The sequence below is a fragment of the Chelmon rostratus genome, chromosome 19 (genome assembly GCF_017976325.1).
Source record: "Chelmon rostratus isolate fCheRos1 chromosome 19, fCheRos1.pri, whole genome shotgun sequence".
NCBI lineage: Eukaryota > Metazoa > Chordata > Actinopteri > Chaetodontiformes > Chaetodontidae > Chelmon > Chelmon rostratus.
The window spans coordinates 16,316,744-16,332,723 of record NC_055676.1 but is presented as its reverse complement, the minus strand read 5'-3'; the positions used below and the strand labels follow the sequence as shown (position 1 = coordinate 16,332,723).

At 39.0% G+C, this 15,980-nt stretch overlaps 3 protein-coding genes across 3 annotated transcripts; 2 read left to right on the top strand and 1 right to left on the bottom strand.

Annotated features, from left to right (window-relative positions):
• The first annotated feature begins 483 nt into the window (after nucleotides 1–483).
• cplx4a (complexin 4a) lies at nucleotides 484–6,882 on the top strand. The gene is made up of 3 exons (XM_041960589.1): nucleotides 484–784; nucleotides 3,522–3,609; nucleotides 5,750–6,882. The coding sequence occupies exons 1-3, from the start codon at nucleotides 621–623 to the stop codon at nucleotides 5,975–5,977; spliced, it is 480 nt and encodes a 159-aa protein (XP_041816523.1). The 5' UTR covers nucleotides 484–620; the 3' UTR covers nucleotides 5,978–6,882.
• Nucleotides 6,883–10,234: 3,352 nt separating this feature from the next.
• On the top strand, nucleotides 10,235–12,442 carry rx3 (retinal homeobox gene 3). Its single transcript, XM_041960746.1, has 3 exons — nucleotides 10,235–10,490; nucleotides 10,853–11,088; nucleotides 11,901–12,442. Exons 1-3 carry the CDS (start codon nucleotides 10,235–10,237, stop codon nucleotides 12,348–12,350), a joined length of 942 nt encoding a protein of 313 aa, XP_041816680.1. The 3' UTR covers nucleotides 12,351–12,442.
• Nucleotides 12,443–14,586: 2,144 nt separating this feature from the next.
• Nucleotides 14,587–15,897, bottom strand: LOC121623579 (gastrin-releasing peptide). The gene is made up of 3 exons (XM_041960906.1): nucleotides 15,618–15,897; nucleotides 14,807–15,042; nucleotides 14,587–14,700 (listed from the first exon to the last, which is right to left on the bottom strand). The coding sequence occupies exons 1-3, from the start codon at nucleotides 15,769–15,771 to the stop codon at nucleotides 14,647–14,649; spliced, it is 444 nt and encodes a 147-aa protein (XP_041816840.1). The 5' UTR covers nucleotides 15,772–15,897; the 3' UTR covers nucleotides 14,587–14,646.
• Nucleotides 15,898–15,980: the final 83 nt, after the last annotated feature.

Sequence of the window (15,980 nt, the reverse complement as noted above, 5' to 3'; positions counted from 1 at the left end):
TCATCCTCCTGTCAATCATGGTCCCTATAGACAATAGCACGGCATGAACGATGGCTCCACTGGGGGATAAACAAGACTGTAATCCCGCTCCTCTCTCTCTCTACTCTGCTTGGTCTCAGCTGTATAAGCTGCACACGGGCCAGCCCGTACTTAACTAATATGATTAAGACCCAGTGGGCGGACGCAGCATATGTGTGGTCCCAAACTGAGGACACCCGTCTCCAAAACCATTTTTATGATGAGTTCTACTTTGTTCTTCCAAAGAATGCATCCAAGTGTCAAAATTAATAAAGAGGAACATCTACAAAGGTCTGCATGATTTAAAAATAGAGAGAAAACAGGCCATCTGCCTCTTAGCATAGTGGAGCAGGGAGGATTAAATCCAGATTATGGCCGAGGCAAAATGTTGTGTGTGTGCGTGTGTGAGTGTGTGTGTATGTCTGTTGCTTGTCGTCAGTGTGTCCTTGGCTCCATAGTCAAGCAGCAGGTTAGCTAGAGAGCTACCACTGGATTTGACAGCTATAGGAAGGCGAACCGGAGGGCACCATAGCGGGAGCAGCATCCTTTTCAGCAACAAAAACATTCTCGTCCTCGCAGAGTAAACAGTCACACAACTCAGGATGGCTTTCTTGATCAAGAGCATGATTGGGAACCCCCTGTCAGGGATGGGTCTTGGTGGCGGAGGTGACAAAGAAGAGGAGGCCACCCCCTCAGATCCAGCCAAAGCAGCAGGGATGACACGGGAGGAGTATGAAGAGTACCAAAAACAGTTGGTGGAGGAGAAGTAAGTAGCAACACAGACAGTTCCCCGCTTTGAATTGATGCCATTGGCCCACTGAGAAACAGTATGGCTGCAGAATGTGCAAACTGACCTTGACAAGCCTTTTTCCACTGCATCACAACCCTTCAGTCTTTACTTTCTCCCCTCTTTTGCACAACACTTAACTGTATTTTTTAAACCTAACTACATGTAAACACTCATGCAGTCATAATTTTCACGATGTTACAATGAACTAGCTGTGTTTTGGAGAGATGCATCTGTTGCTGAAGGTCACAGCAGACGTTCCACCATTATTGATCATTTTTTTCCGGAATTTTCTACATAATAACTCACTGAGACTAAAGGTCCTGCTGGACATGGATCAATAATCTCCCATAATCTGTCATCTGTTTCTGCATGAAGAGCATTTACGTGCAACATTTTGAGAGACTTCTTCTGAGCACAGCTGAGTAGTTTTATTCAGAGCTCGAAAACATGCATTTAAGGGCAGTAAATGTTGAAACATTTTAGATGAAACACTAAAAATAAGGAAGACGTGAGGTGGTGCAGTCCTGCGATATTATTTCTACATCATTTGGATCACCCTTTTAGATAGCTGTTGTAACAGATTCCACATCGAAGGACAGTTTTCTATAATAGAGCCACAACTGTTTTTCTAAAGCATTTTATTGTCCTCCTTCTTTTATTTTCTCTGGATTATCTATTGAATTAGTTTATGATAGACTTTTAAACCTCTCCAGTAACACAAGCAGCAGCTAGCTTGGTCTTGTCCACCACAACGTTGCTGTTTACAAATGCATTCATGTCATTTTGTCTTGTATTAATTTTCAGTTCCTGCATTTACATAATAAAATATACACATACCAACACTTTGATTTATCCATTTCAAATTCCATTTTGAAGAAATTATGGAAATATTAAATGTTTTCTTTGAAAATTTGAAAAAAACGGAATTGGGATTTTTGTGATACAGAGTAGATTTTGCAGCATCAAGCAGATCCAGTCAGCCTGTGTTACATAACCAGATTAATCCAGCCTCTCCACTCTACGTTTTGGGAAATGAGTTTCTTTTAAAAAGATGACATAAAATGCCAACATCCTCCATAATGGCAGATGTCTAGTAACATTCAGAACCACAGCGACAAATCCTGATGCACACAAACGCTTGATGGGAATTAAAAGGACAGAACATGAAAGACTTTATAAATCATAGATATATCTGCATAATCTGTCCAGCCAGAGCAAGCAGAAATGTACAGTTCACTGATGGTTGGTTAGACACCTCACTGTGTTGTTGTTTCACTAGAGTTTAAGTTGCAGCGTCTTGGCTTGATTGCAAATCTGCTTGACTCAGTCTGGCCTAATAATCCCATTTTTAATTGGCTGAGGGAAAGTATGCGAGTCTCGCCTTGAAAATCTAGAAATACGCAGGGTCTCACAAAGTGCAGGCTACTGGAAGATCACAGAGACTTGGACTAAATAGGCTTTGATAAGAAAAGATAAGATAAGATAAGATAAGATAAGACAAGACAAGACAAGATAAGATAAGATAAGATAAGATAAGATAAGATAAGAAAAGATAAGATAAAACTTCCTATGCCAGGGAAATTTACTTGTTACAGACAGCAAGAAAAAAGGAGAGGTAGAAAAGCAACAAAAAGACAATAAAAAGGATAAATCAACTATATATATGTACATAATATACAAAAAGAGTATAAAAATAATATTGCCTTGTGAAGGATGGCTCAGTTTCACAATAGAAAGTTTGGAATTACACATGAGTGTAGTAGTATATTAATAATAAAATACAGTGTTTTTGCACTATTGCACAGTATAAAATATATAACACACTAAAAGATAAGCAATATCGCACAAGATAATTGCACAGATGTAATGGATAAGATAAAAAGTTCACTTATAAAAGAAATGTTGATTTATTATTTTCTTATGGTTTCAGATGTTACTGACACTCATGTCACAGCAAAATCTGATTTAATATGTAATTTAGAATGAATGTAAAGGACGTGAACTAGTGCTGGAGTCAATGACAGTAACATTATTACATTACCAAGGCTAATGAATTTAAGGATTTCAGCCTATGAAATATTTCTAAAACGACAAATGACCCTATTTAAATAATAATAATATTAAACTACATATACAAATGTAACTCATGCATAAAAGTAGCATGTACTTTTAAAATAGATTTTATGGAAAGGTAAGGTTAGTCCAACTTGAATGAAGTATGTCTATTGTAACAAAACTTTATTTTCTAAATAAAATTGATCTTAATCGACACCTCATTGGCTATATTCAGTCTTATTAAACAACATGATTTCCTGCTTTAATGATTTCCAGGTGAACTGGAGGATTTTGTGTCCCTCTGTTGTTTATGTGACTGTGCTGATGTGTATGTATGTATTGGACTGTGCTGGATTAAGATGCAGTGAAAGCAAAACAAAGTGGGGGGGGGGGGGTATTTGTCAGGAAAATCAAAGTGCAGAAATCTATTATGCTGCTCATGAGCCGTTGAGACCAATGACCAATGACAAACAACAGCTCCAACACAAACACGAGGTCATACAACTGCACCTTGCTGCTATTTCCTTGCAGCTTTTACCTTTGTATTTTCCAGTAAAGAGATTAGAATAAATAATATTTTTTCTTTAACAACCTGGGATGTTCTAGAGACCAACAGTACACATTACTGTGCCAGTAATGCTTTTTATTTCTATTTCAGGATGGAGAGAGATGCAGATTTCTTACACAAGAAGGCAGAGAGGGCAACACTCAGGGTGTGCCTCAGAGAAAAATACAGGCTGCCAAAGGTAAAGAGGTTTGATCCCGACAGTTTCAATACTATACGTTAATAAACACAGAGGCATTATAATTCAATCTAATTATTTATAGTCAAGGTAACACTTCAACCCCACTATTTAACACATGTAAGCATTATGTTAATATTTAACAAGTTAAATTACATTACAAACACTTATATCTCCATTGAATTTCTATACACCTACTTATAAATGCTAAATGTGGGGTGTTAAAGTGTCTTTTCATTACATCATATACTCCTTGTGTCACTCTTTTAATAAGAGCTGGTAATTCTAATAGACGGTCCCTATTAAATGGCTTTCAAAGTGTCCTGAGTGTGCAGGTAGAGCAACAAATGGCTGCTTCATGGTTCAGGTTATCTTTATCTAACAGCAGCACTTGGCAGCTGCAGCTTGGATGACAGGAGGTGGAAATCATGCCAGTAGATTAGCGAGAAAGACGTTCGACCCACGTCCTGGAGACGTTAACCTACAGTGTGTGTCCCATATTGCACCTTGAGTCTTACAAAGCCAAATGCCGCTGAGCAGGTGTCCCAGGCTCATTAGGGAGCACCGGGCAGTGAGAACAGGCTTTGAGAGAGAACAACATCTACTTTAGTGGATGTAAAGCGAGCGACTGCGCCATTCTAAAGGACTGTTAAAGAAAAATAAGCTGTAATGGAGGGAGCACAAAAGGTACGTTGGGATTTCATTGAAGCAGTTTAAAAAAAAACACTAGGAGACTGTCTTCTAATCCTAAAATGACTCTAAAGCTGGAAACTTGTGATGGACTTTGTGCTTTTATGGCAAAAGCGCAAAATCAGTTTCTAATACAGCTTTTCTAATAACATTATTTTTATTCATCTGAATGCAGTGATGACCTTGGCTGCTGGAGGTGTCTCTAATAGTCTCACGCAACAGACACCCTTTTGTTCAGTTTCTGCTTGAAACAATGGCAGTATTTCTTTTCACTGTTATCTTTGACACTTGTCTTTTAAATTGAACCCAGACATACACAGTATGACAAGGACAATGGTAGGAGGCTATACACATAAATGTAATTATTTTCCATAAATGATGTTTACATTGCATGCCAGCTTGAAAAAGACACGACAATGAAATGATATGTCTTTATTAGCACTGAAACATGCATTTTAAATGCATTTCCAGCAACAATAAGGCCCCTAAAGGGATCCTGTTCTGCTGATTCTTTTCTTTTAATTGGCAGGAGGTTTATAACACGCAGACATGCGATCATGTGTGAGTTAGAAGAAATGTCTACATTTTTTAATGGTATCAGTATGAGTAAAAACAGGACGTTGCTGCTGTTAGTCTAATGGAATTAGAGTCTCGTGCAAGGTTATAGAAGATATCTTTAGACTATCGCTGGGATTCAAACAGGAAAGGCTAAAGCAGGGCTGAGATAATCCCACAGATTGACGTTTAAAGTAGTCACAGTAGAACCTATTGCACGACTATTCCAGATATTAAGTGATTAGATTGACTTTGTCGGCAAGGCTTTGAATTGAGCATTTATAAATATGTGAAATGGCACATGAAGTGAGGAGGCACAGACAGTGAAGACAAACTCAATCTGCTTTACAGAAACGTAGAAAACGCAAGACAGCAGAATATCCTCGAGCGCCGCTACTTGACTGTGGATTAAGACAAATCCGAGACTTCATCTATTTGTTTGCTTCCTAGTTTAGATGATTGTCTCCTCAGACTTTGATCTCAAACCCAGATCAATGCACTGTATTTTAAAGCTTTCAATGTGTTACATTAGAAATAAGGTTAAATCAAAGGAGGATAATGTAGTTAATCAAAAAGCAGTCAACAAAATTAGGTTTATGTATAGTCCAGTTTAGTGGGATGTCCTCTGATAAACCGGTTGATACATGTAATGTTGGCCAGATCTGCATGCACCAGTAGGAAGATAAAATGTATGTAGTGAAAATCAGTCAGGGAGACAGTATGTAAATCCTGCAAAAAGCCTTTAAGTCAGCCTGTAGGTTGTTTATTTTTGCAAGTGATAATTCAAGACTTCCTCATCCTCTGTATCAATAATGTCACTGAATGTAAAGTCGTCTGCTGTCAGATGTGTGTTTCTGCGTTCTCACCGTGCTTTCTGTCACGATGTTGTCGTCCGCAGAGCGAGCAGGATGAGAACATGATTGAGATGGCCGGGGACGACGTGGACGTTCCCGAGGAGCTGCTCAAGATGGTGGACGAGGACGCCACGGAGGAGGAGGGCAAGGACTCCATCATGGGCCAGTTCCAAAACTTGCAGAACATGGACATGGACCAGCTGAAGGAGAAGGCCTCGGCCACCGTCACCGAGCTGAAGAGCAAAGCAGAGGAGAAGTGCTCCGTCATGTGAAAGGCCAGAGGGGTCGTCTGCGCTTGAGTAATGCAGAGGAAGAGGAAGGAGACCACAACACTTTCTGGGAATCTGCAGAGCGAGCAGTGTTAATAAGTCTGTAGCATTCTGTACACTGCAAGCTACTGCAAAGAATCCACCTTTATTATAAACACTAAAAAGAGAAATCATATTTCTGCCACACCGAGGTGTTTTATTATCACTGCCACCAGTCTGCATATACTGAAGGATTTCCCTGTTAGCTTGTTACTGAATGGGTCATAATTTACTTATAATTGCAATAAACTAAAAATACTTTCAACTAAAAACAGGGTGCCCAATCCCTTTCCCACCTGATCATTTTCTTTAGATTAACTATGTAGAAAAGTGGTTTTTCCCAGCCAAGTATTGCTTTTGACAGCCACAGGCCACAGTACATTTCAAAGCCATGATTCCTTTTGATATAATGTTCACTTTCTTCTCTGTTCGTTGTAAAATGAGACAGTTAAGTCTCTAAAAGTGTGATTTTCAGTCAAATATATAACAATACACCAAGACTTGCTTATAAAAAAAAAAGCGTATTTAAGTTAAAAATTCAATCCTGTCTGAGTGTTTCAACTTTCCTTTTGGTTTGCTGGTTATTCTAGATTTTTTTTTGTATGTGTTGTTTGAATTAATTATGAGATTTAGATTCTTTTTTCTCATCAGTCTTGACATGTTAATTTACTCAGAATTTGTCCATGTACACATCTTAATCATAACAAAACGGTTGAGCCTGGAACATTTGCAGAGACATTTGCAGATTTGCACAAATCATAACTTTAAAATACTGAATGATTTATTCCATACATATAAAAACAATGTACATAACTGCTGATGAAATATATGGAGGCACTTCAAACTGAGAAAACAAATGTATTGTTCAAATAAAGATGTATATTGAATATATGAATATGTCTGTGTTTGCGAAGCTGGGTGCTAGAACACTGATAAATAAGTCATTAATAAGTCAGTCATATGCAGCTTTACCACAACTACAAACTTCATGTCTTTTCTAAGATCCATATCTAAGTGAATTATAATTCATTTAAACAATCAAGGATCCTGATTTTGGAAAAAGACGTCTTGTTTGATTATCAAATACATCTCATTTCATGGTTCGAATCCTCAGTGGCTTTTAAAATGGTCAGATATTCTGTTCTGCAACCATTGAACATTTAAGATCAACTACAATTAATCCCATCAACCTGAATCAGGGCTAATACAGTGAATAAAGCAAAAAGGTCTTAATTTAATTGGGCATTATCCAAACACTTGTTAGGGGTGATTAGGCAGAACAGGGGGAGGAAGGAATCCTCAACATTTAGAGTTTCACATGAACCCAATTTTAAACGGCTGTGGATTTATAAAGACTGGAGATTACCATCTAATAGGATCAGCAGAGCCAAGGTTGTCAGCCTGTGCCCCCGCTCTCTCTCTCTTTATCTCTCTTTATCTCTCTCTCTCCAGATACAACAGGACAAATTGAAGTCTTGCAGTACCAGATATTTCATTCTTCTTTTTGTTGGAAAAGGAAGTTGAGCTAACAGCTAACAACACACCTGTCATAAAGAAAGACAGAAACAGAAAATCTCAGCCACTCACCAAAGGCCATTCAATGCAATTTCAAGACGCCTGCATGTATGAAATGTAAATTAAAGGGTTTGATTTTAAAATGTAGGCCTTCAGTATATTCACAGTCAGCTGTAACAGGTTGTAAATGAAAGTGAGAACTATTAGCGAGCAGAGAAGTTGAGAGAGTTAAAAAAAAAAAACAGCTGAAATAGTCCACTTAAAATAAAAATTAACTAACTGGTTGAAATAATTAGCTAAAAGTTATGGACAAACTGTTGAAATAGTTAAGTAACAGACAAACAGGTAGTTAGCCCAAATAATTCAATAAACAGTTGAAATAAGCCTAGCTAGCTAAAAGTATTTCAATATACGGTTGAGTTAGCTAAAAGTAATGGACAAACGGCTGAAAAGTTTGCTAAAATAATGGACAAATGGTTGAAATACTTAGCTAAAAGTCACGGACAAACACTTAGCATAGTTGGCTTGAAGTAATGGACAAATGGTTGAAATAGCTAGCTAAACCTAATGGACAAACCGTTAAAATCGTAGTTAAAAGTCATGGACAAACAGTTTAGCTAAAAGTAATCTGTTATCTGAAAGTAATGGACAAATAGTTACATAGTTTGCTTGAAGTAATGGACAAATGGTTGAAATAGTTAGCTAAAACCAATGGACAAATGGTTGAAATATTAGCTATAGTCATTTAGCTAAGTATTTCAACCTGCTGTGGCTGTATGTGTGTTTTGGGGTGTATGGTTTGGTTTTGGCCACATAGTGTAAAGTATCTTTAAAACATTTTGGGAAATAAACTTATTTGAGTTAAATGAGGAGATTAATAACACTCTTATCCGGTATCTGTATGGTAAATATTAAGCCAGTGCTAGCGAGTGCTAGCTTAGCTTCGCACAGAGGCCAGGCTACCTCTTTCCCTCAGTTTCCCGTCTTTATACTAAGCTAAGCTCACCGGCTGCTAGCTGTAGCTTCACATTAACCGCATGTATAAGAATGGCATCAATTAAACTCGTGGCAAGGCAATAAGCATAGTTTCAGTGTTTAACTAATCCTTTAATGCTTAAATCTCTCATTTAGATTTAGATGATCATAGCGGACAAAAGTGGTCAGTGCTATGACCCATCTCAGATTTGGAAAAGTTGTTTGGATCGAAGAACAAAAACAATTAAGTTTGAGTTGATGTCATTTTATCACACATACTTTTTAAAAAGCTTAAGAAACCTACAAGATATTTCCTATGTCGCCTCATTATTGGTATTGTGGTATTGTAAACACTGGAGGTTATTATATTGATGCAGAGGCTTCTTTCAGCATGTGTGCATGTGACTTTCAAGGCTAACTGCCATCTGCGTATCGAGCGAATGAGAAAGAAACAGAGTGCTCAGCTTTTTCCACAGGTCAAAACATTGCTGACATATTGACAATAAAACTGAATCAGTTCAAATTCAATTCAACTTTTCAATATATCTCAGTAACTTATTATTATGTCCTGTAGGCTATGTGTGCCATAACATCTGCAGAGCTCTTCCAGTGCAAACACAAGCAAACTTGCAGCACCTTTAAAAATGTGTCGCTGTTTAAATGCAGTTTTGCATGCGCCTGCCTAACAACTTTTTGGTGCTAATTAAAACAGTGCTCAGTTCACATCTCTCTCCCTCTGAGCCCCCCTCCGCTCTCAGGCAAACAAAGGATAAGGTCACCTTCTGTAATTAGGAAAAGCTAAATAGTTTTAGGGGTTTTAACTCTTTTGAGTAAAATAATGTAATCCCCTTAAGGAGGATTACCACACTGCTGTCAATCTTTGTTTGCTGTTAAGTGGTTATAGCCCAAATTTGTTATTGTTTGGGCTTTGTCACCCTCTTTGACTCAACACCTATAGGAAGCTGCTTAAAGAAACTCCTCATACTTAAAGTCTGATTTATGACTCATTAGATTTAATCAATTTCTAATGAGACTAAATTAGGCTATTTAACTGTCAACATATGTCAGGAGGTGCATGTTTTTCCCTTTAGATCAATAAAACAAATCATTTTTCAACTAAATTAAACGTTTATTCGTTTTGGCAACAATATCTTGACGCTTTGATTAAATATTAAGCTGTCATCTTGCAATCCGTGTCCTGACCAGAAATCTTGTAATTATGATTTTGTTGTACCTTAATCTGTGGGCCTAATCTGCCTCTTTTTTTCACAGACTGACATGAACATGACATCTGGAGGAGTGGAAAGATGGTTTTAAGATTTATGTAAGTCGGTTTAGAGCCAGCACTGACTGATGCACTTGAGATGGGGAGGAGTTAGGGAGGGTGCGGCTGGTGCCTGCATGGGCGCACAGTTACCCCTAAATCCAGGGCCAAATCCAACAGGACGTCCCCTCTCTGACGTGCAGCGGGGGTGCAGCATGAGCAGGGGGTCTTACAGCAGGCACTACTTTAAAAGCCCCCTCTGAAGATGCTCCATATCCACTGAGCAAGACGGTGTTACTGGTGCGTAAATCCCGTGCGCAAGTTTTCAAGAAGCCCTCGGTTCTGATTTGTAACTTCCAACTTTACCAAACACAAGAGCAGCGATTGATCCGAAAAGAAAGCTGGAGTGTGTCTAGTTTTTGACCTTGTTTTTTTTTCTTTTTTTCTTTTTTGTACTTCTCCGACAAATGTGGCTTCTTGGATCAGCTTCCCAAATGATGATGATGGATGAGCGCCTGTCTCCCTCCGCACGCTTGGTCCAGAGCCCGGGGGACAACCCGTCCACCATCCACAGCATAGAGGCGATACTGGGATTCAAAGAGGACACCATCTTCCACAAGTCAGCCTCCTTCAGCATGACAGAAAAGGTCCTGATTAAAGATGCTGAGCGGAATGTAATTGTGACCCCAATGAAGAAAAGTCACTCCTCAGAAAGTTTTGACAGTAAGTGACCCAGTTTTCACCAAACCCCAGTATCAAAACAGTCAAGAAAAATGTATACTTTACAGTGTTGAAAACCGTTAGATAACTTCTTACCTCTTTCTCAAGAAAACTAAACAGTATTCTTACTATTTGTTCGATTAATTAGAGGCCGACGTGTAATTTTTTGCTAGTGCGTAAAGTCTCTTAACTTTCGGCAGATTTTACAGACTGTCGCCTAAAACAACCACAAAAAATGAACGAATAAAAAAACTCAAAACACATTAATAAGCCAAAGTACTTAAAACTGTCCAAATTTGACTGTAGCATATTTCAACTTGGCCAAAGCTTGACTTTTTCCCCCTCACACTGTCCCTCCTCCGCAGGTGTGTGTTGCGCCAGCAGCGCCGCTGAAGCCTCGGTCTGCCCGGACTCACCGGACAGAGACGGCAAACTGTCCGACGATGAGAACCCCAAGAAGAAGCACCGCCGGAACAGGACAACATTCACCACCTTCCAGCTTCACGAACTGGAGAGAGCCTTCGAAAAGTCCCACTACCCGGACGTGTACAGCAGGGAGGAGCTGGCGCTGAAGGTCAACCTGCCGGAGGTCCGAGTGCAGGTGAGTCCGCAGAAACGTGACCGCTCTCATCGCCTTTTTTCCCCTCATTGTGCACGTGTTTGTTCGGGCGGTAGGACTGCAGGCATTAATGACTGCTGCATACAAATAATGGCTTCAATTTTGTGACCATATGCATTATTTCCTAACATCAACACTAAAAAAACATCTGTAATATTTGCATTTAATACAACAGAATGAAAAACAAAAAATGTCACCCATAGGTGTACATTAAAAGTTTAGTTTACATCAAATTAAAAAATAACTACAGATTTAGAGAAGCTGTTTTCATATTAGTAACATATTTGCTTCAAATCTTTTTGTAGGGATATTTAATTTAAAATCAAGATTGTTCTCCCTTGTAGCCTGTTATTCACACATTCTAACTTCTGTCCACGGCCAAATAAGGTTTTTTTGGCACAGTGAAGACAAATTTTATGTTTGCTGCTGCAGAACAAAACGCTGTTTTATTTATCTGGCTTAAATATCAAAGAGGCAAATTCATTCACAAATGTTTTGGATATATTTCATATAGCAATGTAAAGTGCATTATTTAATAGCTCACCTCATATCTATCATACTCTCGTCCTCCGCATTTCTAAATATTTAAATACTTTCACGCATTTTGCATTGACAGATTAAAGATTGTAGTTTTTGTGTTTTTTTCTTAATTCTCTTCCACTGAGAAAGTGTTTTTTCCTTTCTCCTCCTGTCTATTATCTGTCGACTGGTGGTGAGCTCCTGTTGTCTTTGCAGGGATGGATAAATAAAGTTGTACTGAGTTGAACTGAAAATAAAAAACCTATTTTTTCCAGGTGTGGTTCCAAAACCGGCGGGCCAAGTGGCGTCGACAGGAGAAGCTGGAGGTGAGTTCCATCAAGCTCCAGGACACTTCCTCCTCCTCCTTGCTCTCCTTCAGCCGCTCTCCCACCAGCTCCCTGGGCTCCAGTCTGCAGCTTGACCCCTGGCTCTCCACCCCGATCACCACCTCCACCTCCCTGCAGTCCCTCCCTGGCTTCATCACGGGCTCGCAGGGCCTCCCGGGTACTTACACCCCTTCTCCTCCCCCTTCCATGCCCTCTTCCTTGCCGGCGTCCTTCCTTAACTCCCCGGCCCTGGGACACAGCCCTCACTTGCCCCACATGGGCTCTATGTGCCCCCCGCCCCCGGTGTACCAGTGCTCAGCTGACCCAAGGAACTCCAGTATTGCCTCACTGAGGATGAAGGCCAAGGAACATATTCAGTCTATTGGGAAGACCTGGTGATGCAGAGTGGAGGTTTAAAACGGACACGAGAACCCAGAACACACCAAGCTGCATCTTTTTAAAGACAGACTTCATCCTCACGCTGATGGGATTTTTATTTTGTTTGGTTTTGAAGAGTGAAATCCACAGTCCTGGATCAGGGGCATCCTCGTCACTTAAAAGGGTAATACTTTAAGTAGTATATAAAAAAATGATTGATAAATGGTACAATGAAGTTGTAAGTAGATATAAGTGTTTATTAAAGCATTTATCAATAACTTTAGCTCCTCCTGTGGCCACCCATAAGTGGAGGCTGCGGTATAAACATAATGAATGACAACACCGTAAAGAAAAACTGCAATGATGTAAAATATGTCTTCATAGGAGAAGCTGTTGACAAATACTTAATTTTACATGAATAAAGTTTGACGAATGTCCTTATTGCTGCTTACAACTACACACAAATGTCTTATAAGCCATTTATCAATGTTTGTATACTGCTTCGAAATGCTAAACAAAGGGATTTGAAGAACTACAAGGAAATCTGTGACACTAACTGTGAAATTCCTGTAAAATATGAAACTAATGAACACTGATGATCTGATGGTTTTCTTCTCCTTTATCTTCTCTGCCAGCTGTGTTTACTGTAAAGCTTTTTCATTCATTCAGCCCATCCTTATTCACTGTTCTGTTGCCACTATGCCAGAGTCCATAAGCACCCATCAGTATTTATTCTACTTTTGTGAACTCCTTATTTTGATTCATTCACCCGCATTCTGGTATTTGATCTTCATCATGAAAGATTTAATGAATGCAATTTTTTTCTGTATACAATAAACTTTATATGTAAAATCCATGAACAAGATAGTGGCTGATCACCTTTCCTCTAACAATTAGTCTCATATGAGACATTTGTCTGAAATATATACAGAATAAAAAAAAATGTGTGTGTCCATCAGGAGTGACTGCAACGCAAAAGGAAATATGTAGCAGAAAAGCATCCATATGACGTGATATTAACAGATCAACTACGCAGTTATGTACAAATTATTTAAAGCATCATTAATCATGTTGCAGAGTGGAGGTGCATGAGGGCTCAGCCACACTGAGACATATATTGAATACAGCACCCCTTAGTGGTGGAATCCACTAACAAAAAAAAAAAAAAAAAAAAAGCAGTAAAACTTGCATGTAACACTAAATGCAAAGCTAGTGATGAAGGCAGCCGGCTGTGTTTTTTTTAAGAATAATTCTGGTATTATGGGGTGAATTTGCAAACGCTGTCTAAAATAGGGTAGTTTATGGGATCTAACATCATACTAAAAATGCAATTTTGGATTAAAAGAAATATTTAATCACTTTACGGTATCAAGTTTCATCCCACCTGAACATCTAATCACTTCATTTAAAGATGCATTAATAAGAACAGAGATTGTTATTAAGAGGCATCTTAAACTCCTGGGCTTCCTCCCTCTGTTTCACAGAATGAGTTTGTCAACCCACTTATTTCCTCCTCATTAGCTCCTGTAAACTTTATCCCATTCGCTCCTGGGATTAGACTCATAATGATGGGGTGAAACTGGCTTGTACCTCTATTGTTCGCCAATCATCCATGACAAATGAGGGAAGAGGACAGAAGAGAAAACTTCCCTTTGGCTTTCAAGGAAAATGATGTGTGTAACCAAATTGTTTCAATTAGCATTTCTTCTTGTCTGCAACCCATGAAGGCTAATAATAGTCCCCATCACTATCTGTCCTATGCTGTGCTAAACAGATGCTGCGGTGTATTTGTACTTATTTTGTCAGATGGGAAAAAGCAGCATCAAAACTCATTAAACTGACCACAAACTGCTTTTGGTGATCGGCTGTCATCAGTAATTATGATCATCTCAAGTCTCAATGCTTCATCTAACAGGTAAGGTACTCAAAAAGTAACAGAAACTACAGATGCTCTCAAAGTGGAACATGTGCGCCATCTGGTGGCACAAAGTTTGTGAGCATTGCAGTACATATTTTCGAAGAAAAACAGCGAGTGGGTTATAAAAGCAATAAAAGACCTCTTGTGGTGTGCAAAGCACGATGAGACATCCACAATGCAGTTATCACAACGTTAAATTTATTCAGCATTCTCATCTTATAACCATGTCCTGTCAGTCTGTAATCAAACCGCTGCATGATATGCAAATTGGAAATAGCTGATAAAATAAACTTGTTGGGCTTCCAGCGTGTTGCTACAGCAGAAAAACAAATATACAGTGTGAATGTGTGATTACAGGGCACATGTTTGGTAGATTAAGAAACAGAATTCGTCTTTCGTTCAGGTGGAGTCGTGTTCTTGCAGTTTCAAAGCCAGAAGAAGCAGGTCTGACATCTATAATGCAGTGATGAAATGGAGAAACACATGTAACCATAACATCTTATTTCCAAAATGTTCAAAACTGATAAGTTAAAGTAGAAAGTGCAACCTGCAAACTGACCTCTCTGAGATATTTGTCTCTGTCCTCTTCTCTCCAGCCGCTGCGCAGGCTGAGCAGGCTGTCTGCAGTTTGTGGCATCATCTGTTTCTGGTTCGTTTGCTGCATCGGAGCCTCCATCAGACGCTCGTACTGGTCCAGCTTCGTGGCCCCAGCTGTTTCTGAGGGTGTGAGGTAGTCACTCCTCCTCCCCTGCAGTTCAGGCAAGTTCTCGATGCTCTTCTTACCCATCAAATGACCTGGGAAATTGGATATAATGGGATGCATAAACTGTTCTGGAATAAATCTGAGGTTAAACAGCACTTTGATAGGCAATAATCTGTTTATCAATCTGTAAATAAAATCCATACTTTCACTACAATGCAAGCCTGGATGGTTTGAAAACAATCTAATGTAATTTATTCAGTATAAAATACTTTTTTTTTTTTTTATCTAAAAGAGGTATGTTTCTTGAATTTATCTTAATTCACTGGAATCTAATTATTTGTCTTCCATGAGCCTCTCCATCAGAAGATAAGAAAACAATCACAAGTAATATAACACTGATAAGACAGGTCACTGCAATACTTTATTACAAATGAACATTGGTTTAGTAGAGAGTAAAAATGTGTTAAAAACAGCTAAATAAAGCTATGAACCATGCAGCTATGATTAAGAGGAGTTCTAAAGCTGCTTGATATAATTCTACATTTTCTTACAAAAATCTTCAAGATATTGTGATTGGCTCTAAATACTAAAGCCAAATATGGTGCATGTTTACCAAATGAATAAAGCAAATACAATATTCAAACTGATAGTGTGAAGTTTCTCTTACCTACTGCCCAGTGGTTGCCGCGTGGATACATTTTGCCAGCAGCTGCTGCAGGACCCTCTGAGCAGTGCAACATGCAAGGGATCGAAGCCAGAATGAGAAAAACTGGCCACACTGGTCTGCAAGTCCATGAGCAGCACATGCACACTCCGCCCATGTTATCGGGGGAACTGGAAGATCTAAACAGCGCTGTATTAATCCTTAGTTGCAGTTAATCAGCTTGATCTAACTTTAGAAAATCTCAACCATAGTCGGGTTTATTATTATTATTATTATTATTGCTGTGAACTGATGTCGCGGAGGGCGGAGAAGGCGCTCCAGCTGCAGACTTGCTGAAGTTCCACTCCCGAAGCCTTTGATAGAAGC

Bases quoted from the DNA above. Each gene is read 5' to 3' on its own strand.
- cplx4a (XM_041960589.1), top strand. From the start codon at position 621: ATGGCTTTCTTGATCAAGAGCATGATTGGGAACCCCCTGTCAGGGATG. The intron at 785-3,521 runs GTAAGTAGCAAC...TTTCTATTTCAG, and splicing joins AAACAGTTGGTGGAGGAGAA to GATGGAGAGAGATGCAGATT. The intron at 3,610-5,749 runs GTAAAGAGGTTT...TGTCGTCCGCAG, and splicing joins AAAAATACAGGCTGCCAAAG to AGCGAGCAGGATGAGAACAT.
- rx3 (XM_041960746.1), top strand. From the start codon at position 10,235: ATGTGGCTTCTTGGATCAGCTTCCCAAATGATGATGATGGATGAGCGC. The intron at 10,491-10,852 runs GTAAGTGACCCA...CCTCCTCCGCAG, and splicing joins CTCCTCAGAAAGTTTTGACA to GTGTGTGTTGCGCCAGCAGC. The intron at 11,089-11,900 runs GTGAGTCCGCAG...TATTTTTTCCAG, and splicing joins TGCCGGAGGTCCGAGTGCAG to GTGTGGTTCCAAAACCGGCG.
- LOC121623579 (XM_041960906.1), bottom strand. From the start codon at position 15,771: ATGGGCGGAGTGTGCATGTGCTGCTCATGGACTTGCAGACCAGTGTGG. The intron at 15,043-15,617 runs GTAAGAGAAACT...CCAATTTCCCAG, and splicing joins CGGCAACCACTGGGCAGTAG to GTCATTTGATGGGTAAGAAG. The intron at 14,701-14,806 runs GTCAGTTTGCAG...ACTGCATTATAG, and splicing joins GAGACAAATATCTCAGAGAG to ATGTCAGACCTGCTTCTTCT.